This window comes from Arctopsyche grandis, chromosome 2, assembly GCF_051622035.1.
Source record: "Arctopsyche grandis isolate Sample6627 chromosome 2, ASM5162203v2, whole genome shotgun sequence".
In the NCBI taxonomy this organism is placed as follows: Eukaryota; Metazoa; Arthropoda; class Insecta; order Trichoptera; family Hydropsychidae; genus Arctopsyche; species Arctopsyche grandis.
In genome coordinates this window covers 36943575-36962401 of record NC_135356.1, presented here as the reverse complement: position 1 = coordinate 36962401, position 18827 = coordinate 36943575, and the positions used below count along the sequence as shown (strand labels likewise).

Genomic DNA, 18827 nt, shown 5'->3' with positions numbered 1-18827 from the left:
GCAATATTGCACAAGAACAACCGTACTATACAAAAAACCACACTACACGCCTAAGTGCCTTTGTACAAAATAACAATTTAATTGGAATGAAAAAAAAATAAATGATTTTAATATAAATAAATAAACGCTGGACGATAAATCAAAAAACCATTATTGGGATTTTTTTTTCAATAAATCCAAGTATTTTATATTTTTAAAAGGGAACAATTTAAACGACCATTTTATAAAATAAATGTGCATTTAAAAAAAATTTTGTACATTAAAAAAGAATTGTGTGCATTTCTAAATGACGGATACAGCAATGCATTAGAAAGTTTGCTTTGATCATTGAAAAAAATATTTGCTACTTAAAAAGGGGATGAAATGTGCATTAAAATGACAGATGAACTGTATCGGCAACGTCGCGAATACCAAAATACGAACTAACGTTTGGTTAGATTTTATTTATTTAAGGGTTGGTTAGGTTAGGTTAAGTTAGGGTTGGTTTTATTTATTTAAGATTACATTTCACTAGTGAGAAGACTTTTTGACAATTGTCAATAGCGGAAGACTGCAACGTTGCTGCCACTTTTTGTATCTATTCTAATGTCGAAATCTATTTTTTCGAATGATCGTTTCATATTTTTTAATGGTCCCAAATAATACCAAAATATTTTATTCGATGCACAATACGAGATTGTCTAATGCACCGAAAATAATGCAAATTTTTAATGCACAAACATTTTTTTTAAGATACAAAGTATTTTTCTCAATGTACAGTTAATTCGTACCCTTTACAAAATCTACATAATAAATACAGTTAATAGATTTCCACCATATATACTGACTATACAATAGAAAATTGTCATTTTTTTTTAAAACCAACATACAATACATACCCACATATAATTTACTCGCCTTAAAAATAAATTCTCCTCGTTACAAATGCAAAATTACAAAATTATTATTCTAAAAAAAGAAAACGCATCAGCTAAAATTCATAATATGTACATTGTATATAACAAAACATAAGCAAATCAAATAGTAATCTTTATTATTAAAATAACAAAAGGGGACGGCAAAACGAAAACAAAAGTGGGGGGGGGAAATGGAATATAGTACAAAAACATAAATCGCAGTGCAAAAAATAATCAATAATTCAATTGCGCCATCATATTATATATTTATTTATATATATATATATATATATATATATATATATATATATATATATATATATATATATATATATATATATATATATATATATATATATATAGGTAAAATTAAATTCACTCTACCTGCGGTAATTGTGTGCCAATTTGTAAACTGCTTTTACATGTTGTAAGCTATGTATATTGCGTCTATCTGATCCGACAGGAATCCGTCCCTCAAATGCATACGTTGTTTCTCTCCGCGGGAATTTATCGGCACGACGCCAGGGTCGACGACCACAACGACACCCACCACCAGTTGATGCTCTTCCAGAACGGCGTTGGTAATCAGCGGCACCAGGTTCAGAGCCTCGCTATCGATGCCGTCTAACTCGGCAACCACGACGAGCAGATTGCTCCACGTGAACACGGCGCTGTAAATATACAAGTCAAATGTCATCATCATTTTGTCGATTCAAATACAATGTCGAAATGAAAACGTAATGATCGGTCAATAGTGTATTCTCAATTCCGAGTGTAGGACTTGAAAAGGAACCGTTTCAAAAGCTATCTGAATTTTATAACCATCCAAATATTGTCAGTAGCCGATATATATACTTATAAATCATTGAGAAAATCGAATTCCTTTTTCGAAACCAGTCAGGATTTGAACCCATGATTCTTCAAATGGTAAAGAATTGAGTTATCGGTGAGCTACATTGTTTATGACGGAAAAATAGATCCGATTGATGAATCTTAGATGAAATAAACTAATATTTCAGAGGCCGGCAATTTGTTTGCCGGTGGATAAGGCTTTGTTTAAAACATGATACTAGAAAAAAGTCTAGAACTTTCTATTGTAATGTTCGGTATATATATACATACATAGTTATGAACATATATCCTGGCAGAGATGAGTCTCTGGGTTCATTAGCGTCTTATTTGTAATAAGTTTTCTGAATTGACAGATTTAAAAGCGGGCCTAACTTAGTGATCAATGTCATCATGACAGTTTCAGTCACTCCAAAAGGATAACAGTGAAACATTTACCACTTTACATCTTTAGCTTTGAGCTTTACTAGTGGAAAAAGTGGTCACTGAACTGTTTAATCTATCTTTTCGTATAATCCTGAGGACTTTACTGTTGAAGTAGTTGATAATAGACCAAAAGATCACAAGAAAAAAAGGGGGAGTAAGAAGCAATATGAAGTCTCAAATGAAGCTGTCCTCGGCATGATAGAGAGAGGCAGGGAAGTTGTTTCTGTCAATCAAGTGGAGAAAGATGGAGTACCTCGGACACATGATACGGGGTTCAAAATACGAATTTCTCCGTTTGATAACCATGGGGGAAATTAGAAGGTAGGAAATGGATTGGCAGGAAGAAGTCGTCTTGGCTTCGAAACATGCGCATGTGGACCGATATGGCGCCGAAGAGCTGTTCCGAGCCGCTGAAGACCGTTGCGGATATCTACAAATAATCGACGAGGTGGTCGCCAACGTCCAGATGCAGACAAGGCATTAGAAGAAGAAGCAAAATAAGTCGAAATGGAGATGTAGTAGAAGTTGATATTCACAGCTCAATATGGAGCAGAAGGAACCGAGCTTGTGAAATCCACAGAATGACAATTAAATTTAAATTCAATTCCGGTTCCATTTCGAGCAATAACTAACTGACCGACAAGTAATATAGTCGATTGACTTCACACATTTTAAACTTACCATTCGGCAATTTTCTTATGGCATCGCATCACCGAGTTTTCAATATCGATCGGATGATAGCGCATTCCTCGCATGACGATCGTCTCATCCAGTGCACCTACGACGAACACGGCATCCTGCATCTCCATCGAATCGGAGCCACCTTGGAAGCCGCTCATCTCCACCGTGTCGCTGTCGTTATCGCGACCGGCCAACGACATATTTTCTTCGTTACCCGTGTGCAACGTGCCTTCAGTGCGTCTCAAAAATCCTAGATATCCCGTCCTAGCATACACTTCCCCAGTGCTACCGGTGACGAGCTTAGCATTGAAGTGATCCACATAGTCACTCTCCTCGCCGTAGATTGTAAAGTAACCGCTAGCATTGTGGCTGGACTGCACCCATATCTCGCCCAAGTGCGAATCTCCGCACTGGCCCTTTGTCTCCGGATTGGCTATGATGACTTTAACTCCGGGCAGCAGCTTGCCCGATTCCATCAAGCATAGCGAGTGTGGACTTCCCCGCTCGACGAGGGACACGCGGTCGTTTCTCAGAGCTCGTAGGTCGACGTAGACAGTGGAAGGTTCGGGACTAGACGCACCTTGAAGACATATGGCGATGTTGACCCGGCAGCCGAACGAAGTCGAGACAGCGCGAGGACTCAGACCGAGCGCCGAGAACAACTTTGAGAACGACGACGTCAGATTGATCCGAGGTCTCTCTTCGGCGATGGCCACACAAGTTCGCACACAACCTAAATTAACACCTCTAGATCTTAAATGATTAACTGTACTACCTAAGCCCTTGGTGCATAGTTCCATCACACCGTACGAGCAGAACGTGTCGCGCACTCTGTATTGAGATACTGTGCTCAACCAGAGTGCGGCGTTCACTTCTACTTCAGACGGCGGAATCAATATTGAATGGTGTCCGGAATAGATGCTACTCAAACACCACAGGGCGAAGCCCAATCCACAGTATGGATCGAGACACAAGGCTATATGCCGCGAGGGATATAATTCACACGCTAATTTCATCGAACGGCACAGGGAAGTTACGGCCGCATGGGACATTTTGATCCCGGCTAGCATCCCGGTCGTGGACACGCTGAAGTCCAAGTAAGCGAGCATTTCAGCGGTGGGTGCGCGGTATAACATGGCCAGTTTCTTTTTGGGCACGTCGTCCGTGTCCAAGATCATGGGCCACGACTTGATGTCGACGGCATTGCTCGCCTCTTTGGACTTGAGCAGTTTGATTATGTTCTGGTTGGACATGACAAGTACTGATTTGCTGACGTCGACTATCATGCGAACTGTCGGTAGGGTTGTTTGCAAGTTTTGCAGGTGCGGTGGTCGTATGGTGACAGGTACGGCGCCCACGTATAAGCAGCCGTAGAAAGCGCATATTAGATCGAGGCCTGGCGGGAAGATTAGGGCTACGTGTCCTCCCGTATTGATTCGCCCCTTTTCCAATAGAAGGTTGCCGATGCGTTCCGCTTTCTTGTGCAATTCTGAACAGGATAGCATTTTCGCTACGCCTCCTTTCGAGTTGAGTAGTGTGAAGAGGTTGTGGTCGGGCGTGGACATGGCTCGCCAGCGTAGAATTTCCGATATGAATTGATACTGAAAATATAAAATCATATTACATATTTTATTCAGAAAATATTAAGCTATACGTTCAATGTTCAATGCCATAAGGATGGACTGAATAATTATAACTTAAGACCCGTTTACATGGCCGATCAACTCGTATTGTAGTGTCTTAATTGACCGAATGCTCTAAATGAATTCCGAACTCATTATTTATTTGGAAGATATTCTAAAAGCCTTCTATATTCCTATTACTATTTTGCTGAGTGGTGAATAGGAGTTTCCAGATTGGAGTCAAGCGGTGATTGAAGTAATTTATTGTACACAAGACTCCATCGCTGTTGACTATTATAGCTCTTTCATAGGCTGATCGCTAATCAGTCGATCAGTGATCGTCTTCTAATCAGTAAAATTACCGGAGCGGAGACATCAATCTTTAGTAAGTTTGACCCATTGAATTTGAATATGACAATGATTTTTGCTGGTATTCCCTCGTTTATAATAAAAAATGCGCAATTTTTGCAATACAATGGAATTTGCAACTCAAAATCTAGTATTTCTAGTGCCAAAAGTGAGTATTGGAATCAATAGTCACATATTTTTTCTATTGATTGTGATTTTTACTAACCTCTTTTACGTTTCACTTACGATTACAACTAAGGAAAAAGTTTGCCTCTTATCCGATCGTTTTTAATTGCTTTAAAATACTTTTAATTGACTCATATTCGTATCATGTTGGGTGCAAAACGCTTAGTGGCTGCTGATACATATATGATTGACGACTGCGCGAGCTGTATCAGTCTGCTGATATATTTTTGTATCACGTTTGCGTCAATCGTTTATGGCCGATGATACAATTTTGAATCACTTCTTCGTTTATGACGAAAGCGTGATATAAATATATATCAGCAGATTGAAAAATATATTCGCGCTGTCGTGAATCATATATGTATCAGCGGCTAGTAAGCGTTGTGCACCCAACATGATACAAATATGAGTCAGCGGCCACCATAGTGTTAAAATCAGTTATATAGCGAATTTCAAAATTCAAATATATACCATTTTCTGTACACATTTTTTCTTCAGCTATAATTTTATTTCTACATAGATATATACTAGGAAGGCCTAACAGGTAAACCCCAATGCGCCTTCTTAGACAATTACAACATTTTTTATTACATAAACCGCTGTATTTCTAGAGGCTGAAGAACACGAAATTAACAATTAATGAATCCATAGAGATATCTAAATATATTTTGACATTGTACAAATAGTGGTGACATAGTGGGTAGGATGGTTTCCGTCAATTTGACAGAGGAACCATTTCAACAATGAAATCAGATAAATTGGCAGACTCTGATAGGAAACGATCGACCTGGAGTCACAAATATCCAAGTCTGGCCAGCAGTATTAAAGATTAGCACAGGATGGAACCCGGTAGCCTCTCGGTGCTAAACATAAATGCAACCACCGAGCCATACTGCTGGCTATGTATTATGTATTCGTTGGGCCACTTTTATATTTCACTACGTTTACAAGAATTGGTTTTCAGTCTCAATATTTTTATATACTAATTCGAGCGGTAAATGATTTTACATTATGAAATGTTCATCGCTCGTGAGTGAGATCGAATTATGCGCTAGAGTAAGAATCTCCATTCTTCATCTTGCTCTTGCATCATGCATACGGTCAGCAAAAACATTTTTTAACTCAATTTAAAATCATTTACCAAAGCCGAAAAGTTGTAAATATTGGGCATTTTTTAAACGCTTATCTCATAAACGAGAGGAAACCATCAAAAATCATTGTCATATTCGAATTCAATCGGTCAAACTCAGTAAACTGAGGAATCGCGATTTGTTTTCTCCTCCTGTGGCTCGCACAAATATGTTGGCAACGTCTCCAATATCTAGAGCGATATACCTGTTCAACCAGGTTGCTGGTGAAATTGACTATCAATCAAGATATAACAGGCTGTTATGATTGTATACAGTGACGCGTTGGAGCTCTCTAATGTCACTGTGGCTAATATGTTAAAAATAAAACGAAGATTGATTAGCTAGTACGCTCCAGTAAGTAAAAAACGCGATTTTTTACTGGCCAGTGTGATCAGGACTAAGTGCAAGTAGGCTAAACAATGGCCACCGAATTGGCCGCTATTGGTCCCTTCTCAGAAGTGACAGCGATAGCGTGGGACTGAGTGTCGTGGGAATACATATCCGGGTACATGCCTAAACAATAGGGAAGTAACCGGACGTCGAAGATGCCCTGAGCGACCTTTCCGTTATAAGGCGGTACTTAGACGATATCAAGAAATCCTGGACGGAGCACTGCCAGTGCGTGTATCTCCTTAATCATCAAATAAATGCTGTGAAACGACTTTGGCCTTTTACTTGGATCCTCCACCCACCCCTACGCAACAACATGTATATCTTGACATTGTAAGACTCACCTTCCGAGCAGCATCAGAATCATCGGTGAGTCCCATGTCTCTGCCTTGCGCCGACGCCAGTCGATTACCTTGCACCAGATTCCCGACGATGACCGAGGCTGGTCCCACATCTGTAACAAACTCGGCTGTTGTCGGTGAAACACCACACACAATCACCGATTCGACAACACGCAAGTGAACAAATCTAACCGACTCTATTCAATCAATATAAGAATTGAAACACACAAACAGACAAAATTTCGAATCTCAAATCTAATGAAAATAACAATTTGGAATATAGGATTTTTTTTTATAGCAAATTTCATCGCGTATGTGTATATATATCGAATGGTGTTTTCATAATATGTCGATTTAAATGAATATGTTACGGTCACTGTGATAAATTCGAGTGCGGCAATAACTATCAGTTAATGGTGAGGATCAAGTGATTAATTTGGGGGAATTGAACTGGTTTCTATTAATGATTCCAGTCCCTGAACTCATTTTATCATATTTCAATTTAACCCCACTTATTTAAAATTTAACCCCACCTTCTATATATGTATTTTATTTGGCTTTTGTTCATTTTGAATGAGAATTTAGAATATGATACAATGTCAATGTGTATTATAAAACACAACCTAACCTAACATATTGGGTGCCATTTTAGTATGCGGTCTACCTTCACATATCTACTCTAGTATGCGATCTACCTTCATGTTTTTACTTTAATATACGGTCTCACTTTCTCAGTTAGTGAATAGGGCCAACCCTAACTTAACCTAACCTAACCTTACCCTTTAATAGATAGGTGTTGGCTGCTAAGATATGTTTTTCTTTTGTATTGATGAAATAAAACTTAAAAAAAAAAAACATATCTTAGCAGCCAACACCTATTTATTTAAGGGTCAGATTAGGTTAGGTTAATTTAGGGTTGGTCCTATTCATTTAAGATTAGGTTGTTAGGGTCGGTATTTTCTTCGCTGCTGACGATCTTTTGATAGAAATGCTTCGACAAAATTATGGGGCGGCAGGAAAAACAGGTCGTTGCTACGATACAAATAAAAAAAATAGTCAACTGCGATTCAAAGGTAGACCACATACTAAAGAAGCACCACATATTGTTTTGTTGAATTTTTAATAAGCATTTATATTCAATTCAACCAACGAATCATTTGTAAAGACTTGAATTCATGTAATAATTACAAAAAGAAAAAAAAGCCCTATAAGAAATTGATAATAATAACTGATGATTATTGATTCCAACCAGATTCATTGCATCGCCCGTAACATATACATATATTTCACAATTTAAAAATGTGCTACCAACCGGAGTGTACTTCGCGGGGCTGCGGCAAATTGGTCACGCAGGTATGTGGACAGAGTAGCACGTTAGCAGGGTGTAAGGTTCCTTCTAAGAATCGACGTTTGCATTCGGACAGGTGGATTCCTCCGAGCGGGGTCTTCGGCAGGTGGTTGTGTTGGACCAGCGCCAGGCAGTATATTCCGACTTGATGTATGGAGTCGACGGCCTGCAGCACCCGCGACATCCATTGGAACGACTGTTGACGGCAAAACAGAAAGCGTTGTGTGAAGATGCAGGACGACAGTCGTTTGAGTGTATGCAATCCCCGGCGTGACAAGTTTGTACCGAGTGTGAGGAGACGGAGGATCGGGTCTGATGGATTTCGAACAGGAGCAAAACGTACGCGGTTAAGTGGCAGCGATGCAAAATTCGCACATTCAACAGGGTTAATATGGTAACAAAACGCCAAGCATATGTATAGTGAGGCCTTAGCTTACAATTGAAAACTATTTTTCAACTATAATAAATGCGCATCTTATATAAAATAGCTTTTTTATTAAAAATGTCTATTTAAAAAAATAAAATGGCCCGTTGAGTATGTTTGACACAACATATCATCAACTTTTCTAGAGTATATAAGTTGTTTAATGTTTTTTCCCAGATTAAATTGAGTGAGCAACAAAAGAATATTAAATGAGCTTTCCGTTTCTATACTTGTCTTGTCGGCTCGGTACTAGGATCATCAAGTAATCATTCCAGGAAGATTTTCCAATATATCTAAAATGTTATTACTTATCTCAAATTTTATTAAAATATTTATTAAATGCAAATTATTATCCTAGAATTTTCAATTTTAAAGGTTTTGGTTTCATTACATACATTTCGGTGATTATTCCGCAAAAAGCGATCTCGCGTAAGTCACTAAAATCTCAATCATGGAACATCTGGCACCCAAAAACGCCATCAAACGTTGTATTATGCTAGATGTTCCGTGATCGAGATTTGAGTGACTTAAGCGGGATCACTTTTTGCGGAACAATCCGTTTACCATTACATACATATGCACGTAGCTGTAATAAACATTCAAAATTGATGACAAATTATATTCAAGTATAGAAATGAAGAGTTCATTTAACGAGAATCGGTGAAACCAGGCCCACTGTGAATTGGTATAACTAATGCCACCTCCATACATAGGTTATTGACCAACATTTTATATAGCTGATATATTGTAACCAAAAAAAGACGAATTTGCATGACTATTTGTTTAGAATATATTAGAAATATACGTCTTTGGTAGCCGGCAGCCTATGTGTAGAGCTATGTGTAAGATTAATGTTATTAATCACAAACAAAAACAACATTGTTCCGCATGTTTTAAGATAATATCCAAATGTTCCAAAAGATGCATACAATATGGTAAATTTTATATTCTGCTATTGAGTGAGTGATTCTACGTAGTGAGTGAAAACGGAATATGAATGACATAATCTGAAAGGTTTAGACTTTGACATGGTATTAAGTAATGATTCAATGCTCCGACTTAAATATCAATGCGTCTATTTATTGTAAGAAACGCACTAGCGTCGAGTCTTTAAGTTTCAAAGTCTACTTTTAGGTTATGTATCACTGATTTAACGTTTAAAACGCGCAAATTCGCAATACTTCAAACGTTACAATGAATTTTAATACAATCAAACATCGAAAAAATCACCTTATCCGCCACCTGATTGAAATGACACATTAAAATACAGTTAAAATACAAAATACATACACAAAGGCGCAAGCACTTATCACTATAGAGCGGAAAACGGGTTGAGGAACGTTTCAGGAACAGGTATTGAAAGCAATTGACTAATCAATTAATATTTGATTGATTTAATTCTTAACGATTGATGAAGTTACTCAAATTCAAACTATTAATTAATTATATTTTTTTTAATGTTAAAAGAAACATAAGCAGCGACTAATATTACCGTTGAGGCACACAAGGTTTTCTACTAATGCTATTTTTTTTTTAATATGAGAATTCAAATAATTATGATTATATAATTAATTATAGTTTGATCAAAAATTTTCGAATTACAAAAGTCTTATACCTCTTCCTCGCTGCAGTCAGGTCTTTGTTCGGCGATCACGCATATTCTCTCGTCTCTCAGCACGCGAATGCTGAAGACGGCGATTCTTCCACGGTAAATGAACTTCATCGGTTCGACGGCGAGTACGGTGGCTATGATATCGTCCATGTTGTGTTTGCGGCCCGTCACCGTCATGAGACCGTCGCGCGAGCCGCATATGAATACAAGACCTGTAAAAATAGATGAAATTACATCATTTGGAGAGCAGGGAATCGATTTAAGGCGTCGGTAGAACGAAGCGTTTACCTCCAGGTCCTAAAAAGCCGAGTAGACCGCTTCTGGTGTAACATTGTTCCCCTACGGCTTTTGCGTCAGCATCCAGAGGATACACGCCGAAGACTGATGATGTCAGTCCGGGCAGACCCCAGTAGCCGTTGCCACCGACTCCTGACACGCATATCTCTCCCACTTCATCGGTTTTGCATATGTACGAAGGTCCATCCATTTTCACGACGATAATGGCGGCTGAAATAATAAAATACACAAGTTCACTTAGTGTGCAATAACGAATTACGTTCATACAATCATATCAATACTGATTATTTTATATGAACTGAGTCCGAATGTATGTATGTAAGTAAAAAAAATTTCAATCGAAAATGTTCAGAGGAACAATTGTAACTATTTTAAATATTTTTATCAATGAATAATCCAAAATGCTCACATCCGGGCATGACTTGACCACAATCCTGTAGAGTCAGAGACGTCAAAGAGTTTTCTTGGTCGACCCTGACAACACCGTGCGATAAGCCGGCCATTGATAACACACCACGACCTGTTGAACCACCGGCACGTCCTGGCCGACGTACTGATACCGTCATAGCCTCACTGCCGCAAGCACATGGACATACAGCATCTACTCTCAGTCCTGAAAATTATAATAAAAGTTTAAAAAAAACCACAAACGAAAACATTCACCGTTAAAATCTTATCTGCAGTAGTTTTTTCAAGTGATGTACATTAATACAGTGAAATAAGAAGTGATTTTAAGAGCAATCAAAATTTAAATATGTCAAAATCAATATTGTCAGAATGAAATTGTGTTTAGTTTTTAATATAATATATATGTATGTACGTATATAAAGTGAAAAATTTCTTTAAATCTATAGATCATTACTGGGATCACTCTAGCATAGCAAATTCTCATCGCATAATGACAATTATGTGGCATTGAAATGACATTTTGATGTGAAAATGTTAGATCATCAAGGTTGGTGTGTTTGTGTGTGATATAATTAGAGGGTTTATACGAGTCTATTACAATGAAATGATACTATTTTGCTCTAACAAGCTATAGAACATACATATGTTAAACTGATGACATAAGCTGATTTTCAGTAATAAGTTGTTCACAGGCAGTTCGTTCATAAAACATCCGCTAACGTATTATCTGTGAATTAACGGTCATGAGCGATTCGTTGTGAATGAGTAAACGTCTGTAAATGAAGAGTATGCGACAGAATTGTCAGTGAACGAGCGAGCTGTCGATGAACGACTTGTCATGTAATATGTGGTGGTTTGAGTTCGATTGACATCTAGTTGTCACAACGGTTTTAGTTCTTACCTTTGACTTGAAATACTGATAAGAATTGATCACACGAAGATAGAGACCACGGATTAGCGCCATCAGCGACTAAAAGAAGTCGCACCGAGCTCAAAGATATTTCTTTATGGTCTTTAGTAGCCAACAATCCCCAATGGAGATCTCGCGACTTGACTATCGCCACGCTCGCTCTGCAAACAAATCAAATTGTATATGTATTATAAAATATATTACATTTAAATTATATATATGATATTAATAATATAAAAAAAAACCTGAATTTGGTGATCATTTGCATCCAAGAGGCAGGATTGACTTTCATTAAGGCGTATGGAATGAATATGACGTGCATTCCGTTCAACACGCTGGTCAATATGCTGTGCCACAAGCCGACTTCTCTCTTGAAGTCCAACACGCACACCATATTTTCACCCTCGGTGTAGCTGCAGGCCATCGTCAGAGCCCTGCAGTGGGCTAGCATGGAAGCTCGGGTCACGGTCACTCCCATGACGGAGCCGTCTTTGTCGGTCGTGTACTCGATGTAGGCCGGCGTGTCGTCGGACAATCTTGGCGGTGGCAACCAGTCTTTCGGAGATCGGGGCAAGTGCTCCGTGACCATCCAATGCAAACGTGGCCAGCCTTTGAAGGTGATGACGTCACCGGTGGGAGACTTGGGTAAGCCTGAAGTCAATTTAAAATGAAAAACGTTAGTATGTTCAAACGAGTTGATACAATTTTGATATTTTATAAGTCGTATTGAAATACTGCAATCAGCATTACCTTTTAAGCATGCTTCGGATGTGAGGGCGATCTGAACACCGCACGAACCCAGCAAAAATCCAATTTGTTGAGAGCCGGCATCTCGCCTCGTCAAGGGCACTTCAATCGGCACGGGAACAATACCGGCTTGCAAACATCCATACCATGCGCATAGGAAATTGATTGGATCGTTGTTCGGATAGATCAAAGCGATGCGATCGCCAGGTTTGAGGACGACTTCGTTATTTTTAGAAAATGCTTTGTTTAAGAGAGCATAGGAAATTTTTTGAGATCGACTTAAAAGTTTACCTGTAAATAAAACGGTACATATTATATTATATATTTTTTATTTGTATATAATATAAAAAGAAAAATAAAAATCAAAATACCATATGTTAATGTGTTAGTTTTTCCGTTGGGATCCAAAACGGTGGCGACGGACGCTTTGAAGGACGCCGATCCATAGCGTTGGATCGCCGCCTCCAGGTTCCTCGGCAGACCCGATGGTACGACGAGCTGCTCCCCGAAAGTAGCGCTCATGACGTTTCCTTCAGGCTTCGGAGCGTTCGGGTCTTTGTAGTTGGCCGCTATTTCCAACTCGATATCGTCATCTTCGTAAAACTCTGGCAGGGGTCTTCGCTTCGGACGCTTCAGTGTGTTCAGAAGCTGTTGAATCTTGGCCGATACTTTCCAGCGACCCGTTCCGGTGTTGTTGCCGTCGGATGGTTGATATGCAAACCTTTGTACTCTGTCGGCTGCGTTATTTCGGCGATTGTTGACGGCTGTATGCGTTACGTCCGGACCGGATGAAACTGTTGCAGAAATTCGAAGTGAATACATCTTATTTTTATGATTAAATTAAATAAACTTGGATACGAGTTTAAAAATCATTCAATTTTAGCTTTGATTATTACTGAATCAATCCCAATGTGTTCGACTTATACTATTTTTAAAAAAGTATCATATATAACACTACTAGCTGAACCCAGTATGCGATGCAATGCCACAATAACTCATGCAATTCCCGATATCGTTTCTCAGTGCGTGGCATTTTATTAAATTTACATATATAATTGCGTCATCTTCCAAAGAGGTATCCATTAACACCCCTCAAGAAAGCACCAATGTTACCTCTAAAGCACCTCTAATGCTCTCAGGAAGGGCATTGTATATTTGGACACCTCTGTGGAAAACAACTCCCGCAATTTTTGCTTTCTTAACTCTACCTATAATTAATTTATTCCTATTTCTAGTTTTATATGTATATTTCTATTCCTAACTATATGATTATTAAAATATTTGGGTAATGATTCTTATCTAGCTTATATACAAATTTTAAAGTGCTTGATTTAAGACTATTTCTAATATCCAACCAACCATATATTTATCGATAAGTGAATGTTTCAGTTTTAAATTAATACTTAATAATCAAATGAATTAATTTGTCGGAAAAACGCAGGCGGCGAACACATTTGAAATTATTCAATTGTTTGTCTATTTTACCCTAACAACGCAGGTGGCGACGCTAATAAATTTGTAATTATTGCGTTGCAATGCCACTCATTCCTGTTTTCCCGTTCCCGTTTTTTACAGAAACCATCACAGGCATGCACACAATAGCTCATGTAAGTTTCATCGCAATCGGTTGAATGGTATAGGAACGCATACGTGACAAACAAAATTGATTTTTATTAGATTAAATGTTATATATGTATGTATGTAGATAGCACCAATCAATAGGAAAGTCTGTTTTCTGAAAGATTTTCAACTCGCCAAGTTTCAATGTGATGAAAGGATTATGTTATTATATTGCAATGATTCAGTGTTCACTTATATTATGTAAATAATTGATTCAGTGTTCAATTCTGTAAATAATTGATTCAGTGTTCACTTATATTATGATGCATGCAAACAAATTGTTGAAACAAACATAAATAAAATTGAGTTATGAATGAAGTTAAATTATGAGTAATATTATTACAAAGTCATTTTCTTTTATTCAAATACTATCAAAAGCAGAAAAGTGTATTTTATAATGATACAAAATTGATACGTCTCGTTCTTATTACTTCATGTACACATTGGCTGACATATTATGTATGAGCCATGATTGACATTGAGTGCAATTTTGAATTTACGGAATCTACTCAAAACAGTGATATTCACTCTATGTCGATGGATTACTGTTATGTACAGTAAAATTGAATATCATAGTCAAATAATTACATGGGGTTAGATTCGACATGACATCGACGAGCTGTGAAATATCCTGCGACTGATTTTGGTGTTGATGATGATGCCGAGAGCCGCTACTTGTGACGGGAGGCGGCGGAGGAGGTCTAGGTGTAGATCTAGGCAGCGGTGTAATGCCGATAGCCCCAGCTGATGAGTCGATTCCGACACCACCACCAGTGCTATCTTCATCGGAACTAGAAGCTGAGGGAAACAAAAACCTTTGATGTAGATATACCGTCATCATACTAACACTCGGGTATAATACACATATATTATATTATATATACCACTATCGCGACATTCCCGATCGGGACTTTTTGCCATTACGGATGTTCTCTTTGACGGCATAGGCATAGATGGTTTTGGTCTTGTTTGCATAGCTGCCAAGGCCTGCTGTACGGCTTCTTGTCGAACCTCTGTAAATGTTGAGAACATCATTAAGCAGTGTATATTAATAACAGTATAAACATTTCGACGTACCCTGATCAGTGCATAAATATAAGGCATGAAAATATTTACGGGAAACAGACGTAATATATACAAAACGTAACAAGAATAAATATGTTGTATGTAAATGTATATATTTTTTATTTTATTTGATGAGATGTGAACTCTTAGAGACGGCCGAGAGTTCAAAGATCAGTGGAACAGAGTATCGACCTTTCTAAATTGTATTGCGAGGACTGGATAGGGAAAGAATATCCGCTGAGATATGTATATGATAGTTTTATAAAAAACGCTTGATATTACAGTAATGAAGTGTCTTAGGAGGAGTGTTTCTCGATAAGTATAAAATAATCAGCAATAATTCGGAAAATTCAGATATGACAGACTAATCTGATTTTTATTGACGTGTTGCTAACCGCTATAAGAATAGTAGAAACTGTTGAGGAAATTTAATTTTAAACGAGAACCTTTAAATCGTGAGAATAATCAAAGTGGGTTTTTGCATACAAATTATTATGACATTTCTGTAATGTTATATTTAGATTAAAAATATTGGTATTTAAACATAGAAACAACAAATATTAGAAATGTATATACATTATATATGATATGCATATCAAAAATAGCAATGTCAATGGGTCAACTTGGTGCAAAAATAAAACCAGACACATCTGGTCTTCAGATTGGCACAAAACAGAAAAAAAAGACAGAAGTTCTGGACCTAACTGAGAACATCAGATGAGATATCTTACAAGAATTGTAGAAATTACTAAGTGGAATCAAATACATGGCACGGACATCAGGAAATCTGTAGAAATTGATACATCATTAACCCTTCACGTAGAGATAAGATGGAGAATGTCGTGGTTAAGACGTTAAGAACAAAGTTAGGAGGCTTCGGTAGAAGATTTACCAGAAGAAAATGAACTTTTAGGGCATACTCGAAATGGCTAGCAACTCAGGAGTTGAGAGAAAAAGATGAGTTGAAGTGTATCTTTCAGTTGTATTATATACTTGACCACTTGGAATCTAACCTGGTACCAACTACCGCTATAGTTGAAGTGTATTTTCAGTTGTAATATCTTTCGACTGGTTGGAATATACTCCGTCTAACCCACGTGAGTTGATTTATTTGGCGAATTACATTCCAACTGGTCAAAATATATTACAACTGAAAATGCAGTTGGTACCAGGTTAGATCAGGTTTTGTGTTAACTTAGTAAATTGAGTTGGAAAGTCAAATTTTTGTTTTGAACACATTCTTAGAGTTATCGTAATACGGTACTCATTACATTAATTTGTAAAACCTAGCGAATATGAACGCATTATTGAATTCTAAAACATTCATCGACTTGCATATCATATATATGTATATACATTTCTAATATTTGTGGTTTCTATGTTTAAATACCAATATTTTTAATCTAAATATAACATTACAGATGTGTCATAATAATTTGTATGCAAAAACCCACTTTGATTATTCTCACGATTTAAAGGTTCTCGTATAAAAACGCAAAACCTCATTCAATTTCTACTATTCTTATAGAGTCTTTAATTAATATTATGTATTCGATGTATTATGAGCATTTATAAGAATTTTAAATAAGTTTTTGAGCTCTTTTTCCTATTATGCTGTACATTAACATTAGAATAATATAATACTATGATTACTAACCAAATTAAATTAAAATTGTAAAATAGACAATGATTGTTTAGATCAGTAGCTATTAAAATAGATATAAAGATGTATTGTGAACGTAATTTCAAGCATTTAAAAACTGTCAGAAACTCAACTGCTGTACAACATTATTGAAAGTGTTTGTAGAGATGTAATTTACTAGTCGAATTGTATTCGAATATGAATTGTATGAAGTGTATTTTCAGTTGGAATATATTACAACTGAAAATACACTTCAACTATAGCGGTAGTTGGTACCAGGTTAGATGGAACATATATATATATATATACATACATACACTTGGAATTAGTAAATTTAAACTTGTTACATTAAGTATGTAGGTATAGAAGATTATGAATTGTGAGCTGACGATACGTCTAAAGATCCCACATAACAAAAACACAGCACGAATCTAGACGGAGACGTCACGTTTGCATGCAAACACACAAAAAGCACCAACGAGCATGCAGTCTACGTATGTTGTTTAAGTATCTATGATGACAACTTACCAGAATGATACCGACTTTCGTTTCGGGTGAGACGACGGTTGCCCCGACACCTTTGAGCAGTGCGCTGTGAAGGGCTAGAGGTGCCACTCCGGGAACTTCTGCTCTCTGAGCCATTCAAGCAGATGGCGTTACATGCAGACATAACACCCCATGCAGGCAAAAGACAATAAAAAGAAAACAAACAAAAACAAAAATAAATAACAACGAAAAGTTATTCGACGACGACGAGTACACATATGTATATACACATTCAGGCATACGCATCTTATACATAATCACAAGTGCAATGAAATTAATTTACGAGTGGCAAAAGACTATGTGTTGCTCTCTGTCGCCGATGATATCACTAGTTGTCAGTAAGTATGAATTTGAAGTCGCAACCTCGGGTGACCTCATCATACACACCACACTTTTCACTTATAGATAACAAATACAATGCAACACGGCATATAATGAAATTAATTGGAAAAATTAAATGAATGATAGCATTGTTTTTTTTTTATTATTTTTATTATCCTGCTGATGATTAAAACGTGTACGGTTTATATTGTACATATACAGGTAATTGTGCATAGATAACATCTGTATGTAAATCCAATCGGTTTTTTAGCATCCAAAGTCAATCAAACAACATGAAGATGACGCAATAAGAAAAAATGGTCATATACGGCTAGTTTAGTATTGGAAGAAAGAATTTAACCCTTTGAATGCTGACTGAAGCCGATCGGCGTTTTGGCAACAAGTTCATGAGCCTGAAATACTTACTTACATACAAAGTATCTTTCGAAATTATATATTATATATAATTTTTAGTCTTTAATAATATTACTGTAAGCTTTTCTGTCCATAACATGACGTTGAAATATAAATTCCCATTAATTAAAAAAAATTACGTATTCCATAAATAAGTTAATAATATCAATAACGTACATACGTATTTTGTATTAAAATTTTATTAACCCTTTGAATTTTATTAACCAAGCTGATCGGCGTTTTGCCAACAAGTCCATGAGCCTGAAATACTTACATACAAAGTATCTTTCGAAATTATATATTATATATAATGTTTAGTCTTTAATAATATTACTGTAAGCTTTTCTGTCCATAACATGACGTTGAAATATAAATTCCCATTAATTAAAAAAAATTACGTATTCCATAAATAAGTTAATAATATCAATAACGTACATACGTATTTTGTATTAAAATTTTATTAACCCTTTGAATTTTATTAACCAAGCTGATCGGCGTTTTGCCAACAAGTCCATGAGCCTGAAATACTTACATACAAAGTATCTTTCGAAATTATATATTATATATAATGTTTAGTCTTTAATAATATTACTGTAAGCTTTTC

The 18827-nt window shown here is 36.8% G+C and overlaps 1 protein-coding gene across 3 annotated transcripts in view; it reads right to left on the bottom strand.

Annotated features, from left to right (window-relative positions):
• The window catches only part of DIP2 (disco-interacting protein 2), a 154898-nt gene that overhangs the window by 2591 nt on the left and 133480 nt on the right, over positions 1-18827 (bottom strand). The window contains exons 3-16 of one of the 3 annotated variants that reach the window (XM_077445955.1): positions 17471-17575; positions 15120-15248; positions 14824-15033; positions 12987-13409; positions 12619-12906; positions 12114-12519; positions 11860-12029; positions 10960-11163; positions 10542-10760; positions 10257-10465; positions 8182-8413; positions 6873-6997; positions 2853-4453; positions 1281-1567 (exon numbers count right to left, since the gene is read on the bottom strand). In XM_077445955.1, the coding sequence (XP_077302081.1) occupies positions 1315-1567; positions 2853-4453; positions 6873-6997; positions 8182-8413; positions 10257-10465; positions 10542-10760; positions 10960-11163; positions 11860-12029; positions 12114-12519; positions 12619-12906; positions 12987-13409; positions 14824-15033; positions 15120-15248; positions 17471-17575 (4574 nt within the window). In that variant the 3' untranslated portion in view covers positions 1281-1314. The remainder of the gene's footprint in view (positions 1-1280; positions 1568-2852; positions 4454-6872; positions 6998-8181; positions 8414-10256; positions 10466-10541; positions 10761-10959; positions 11164-11859; positions 12030-12113; positions 12520-12618; positions 12907-12986; positions 13410-14823; positions 15034-15119; positions 15249-17470; positions 17576-18827) is intronic. The other 2 variants (XM_077445954.1, XM_077445956.1) reach the window with 2 other exon arrangements.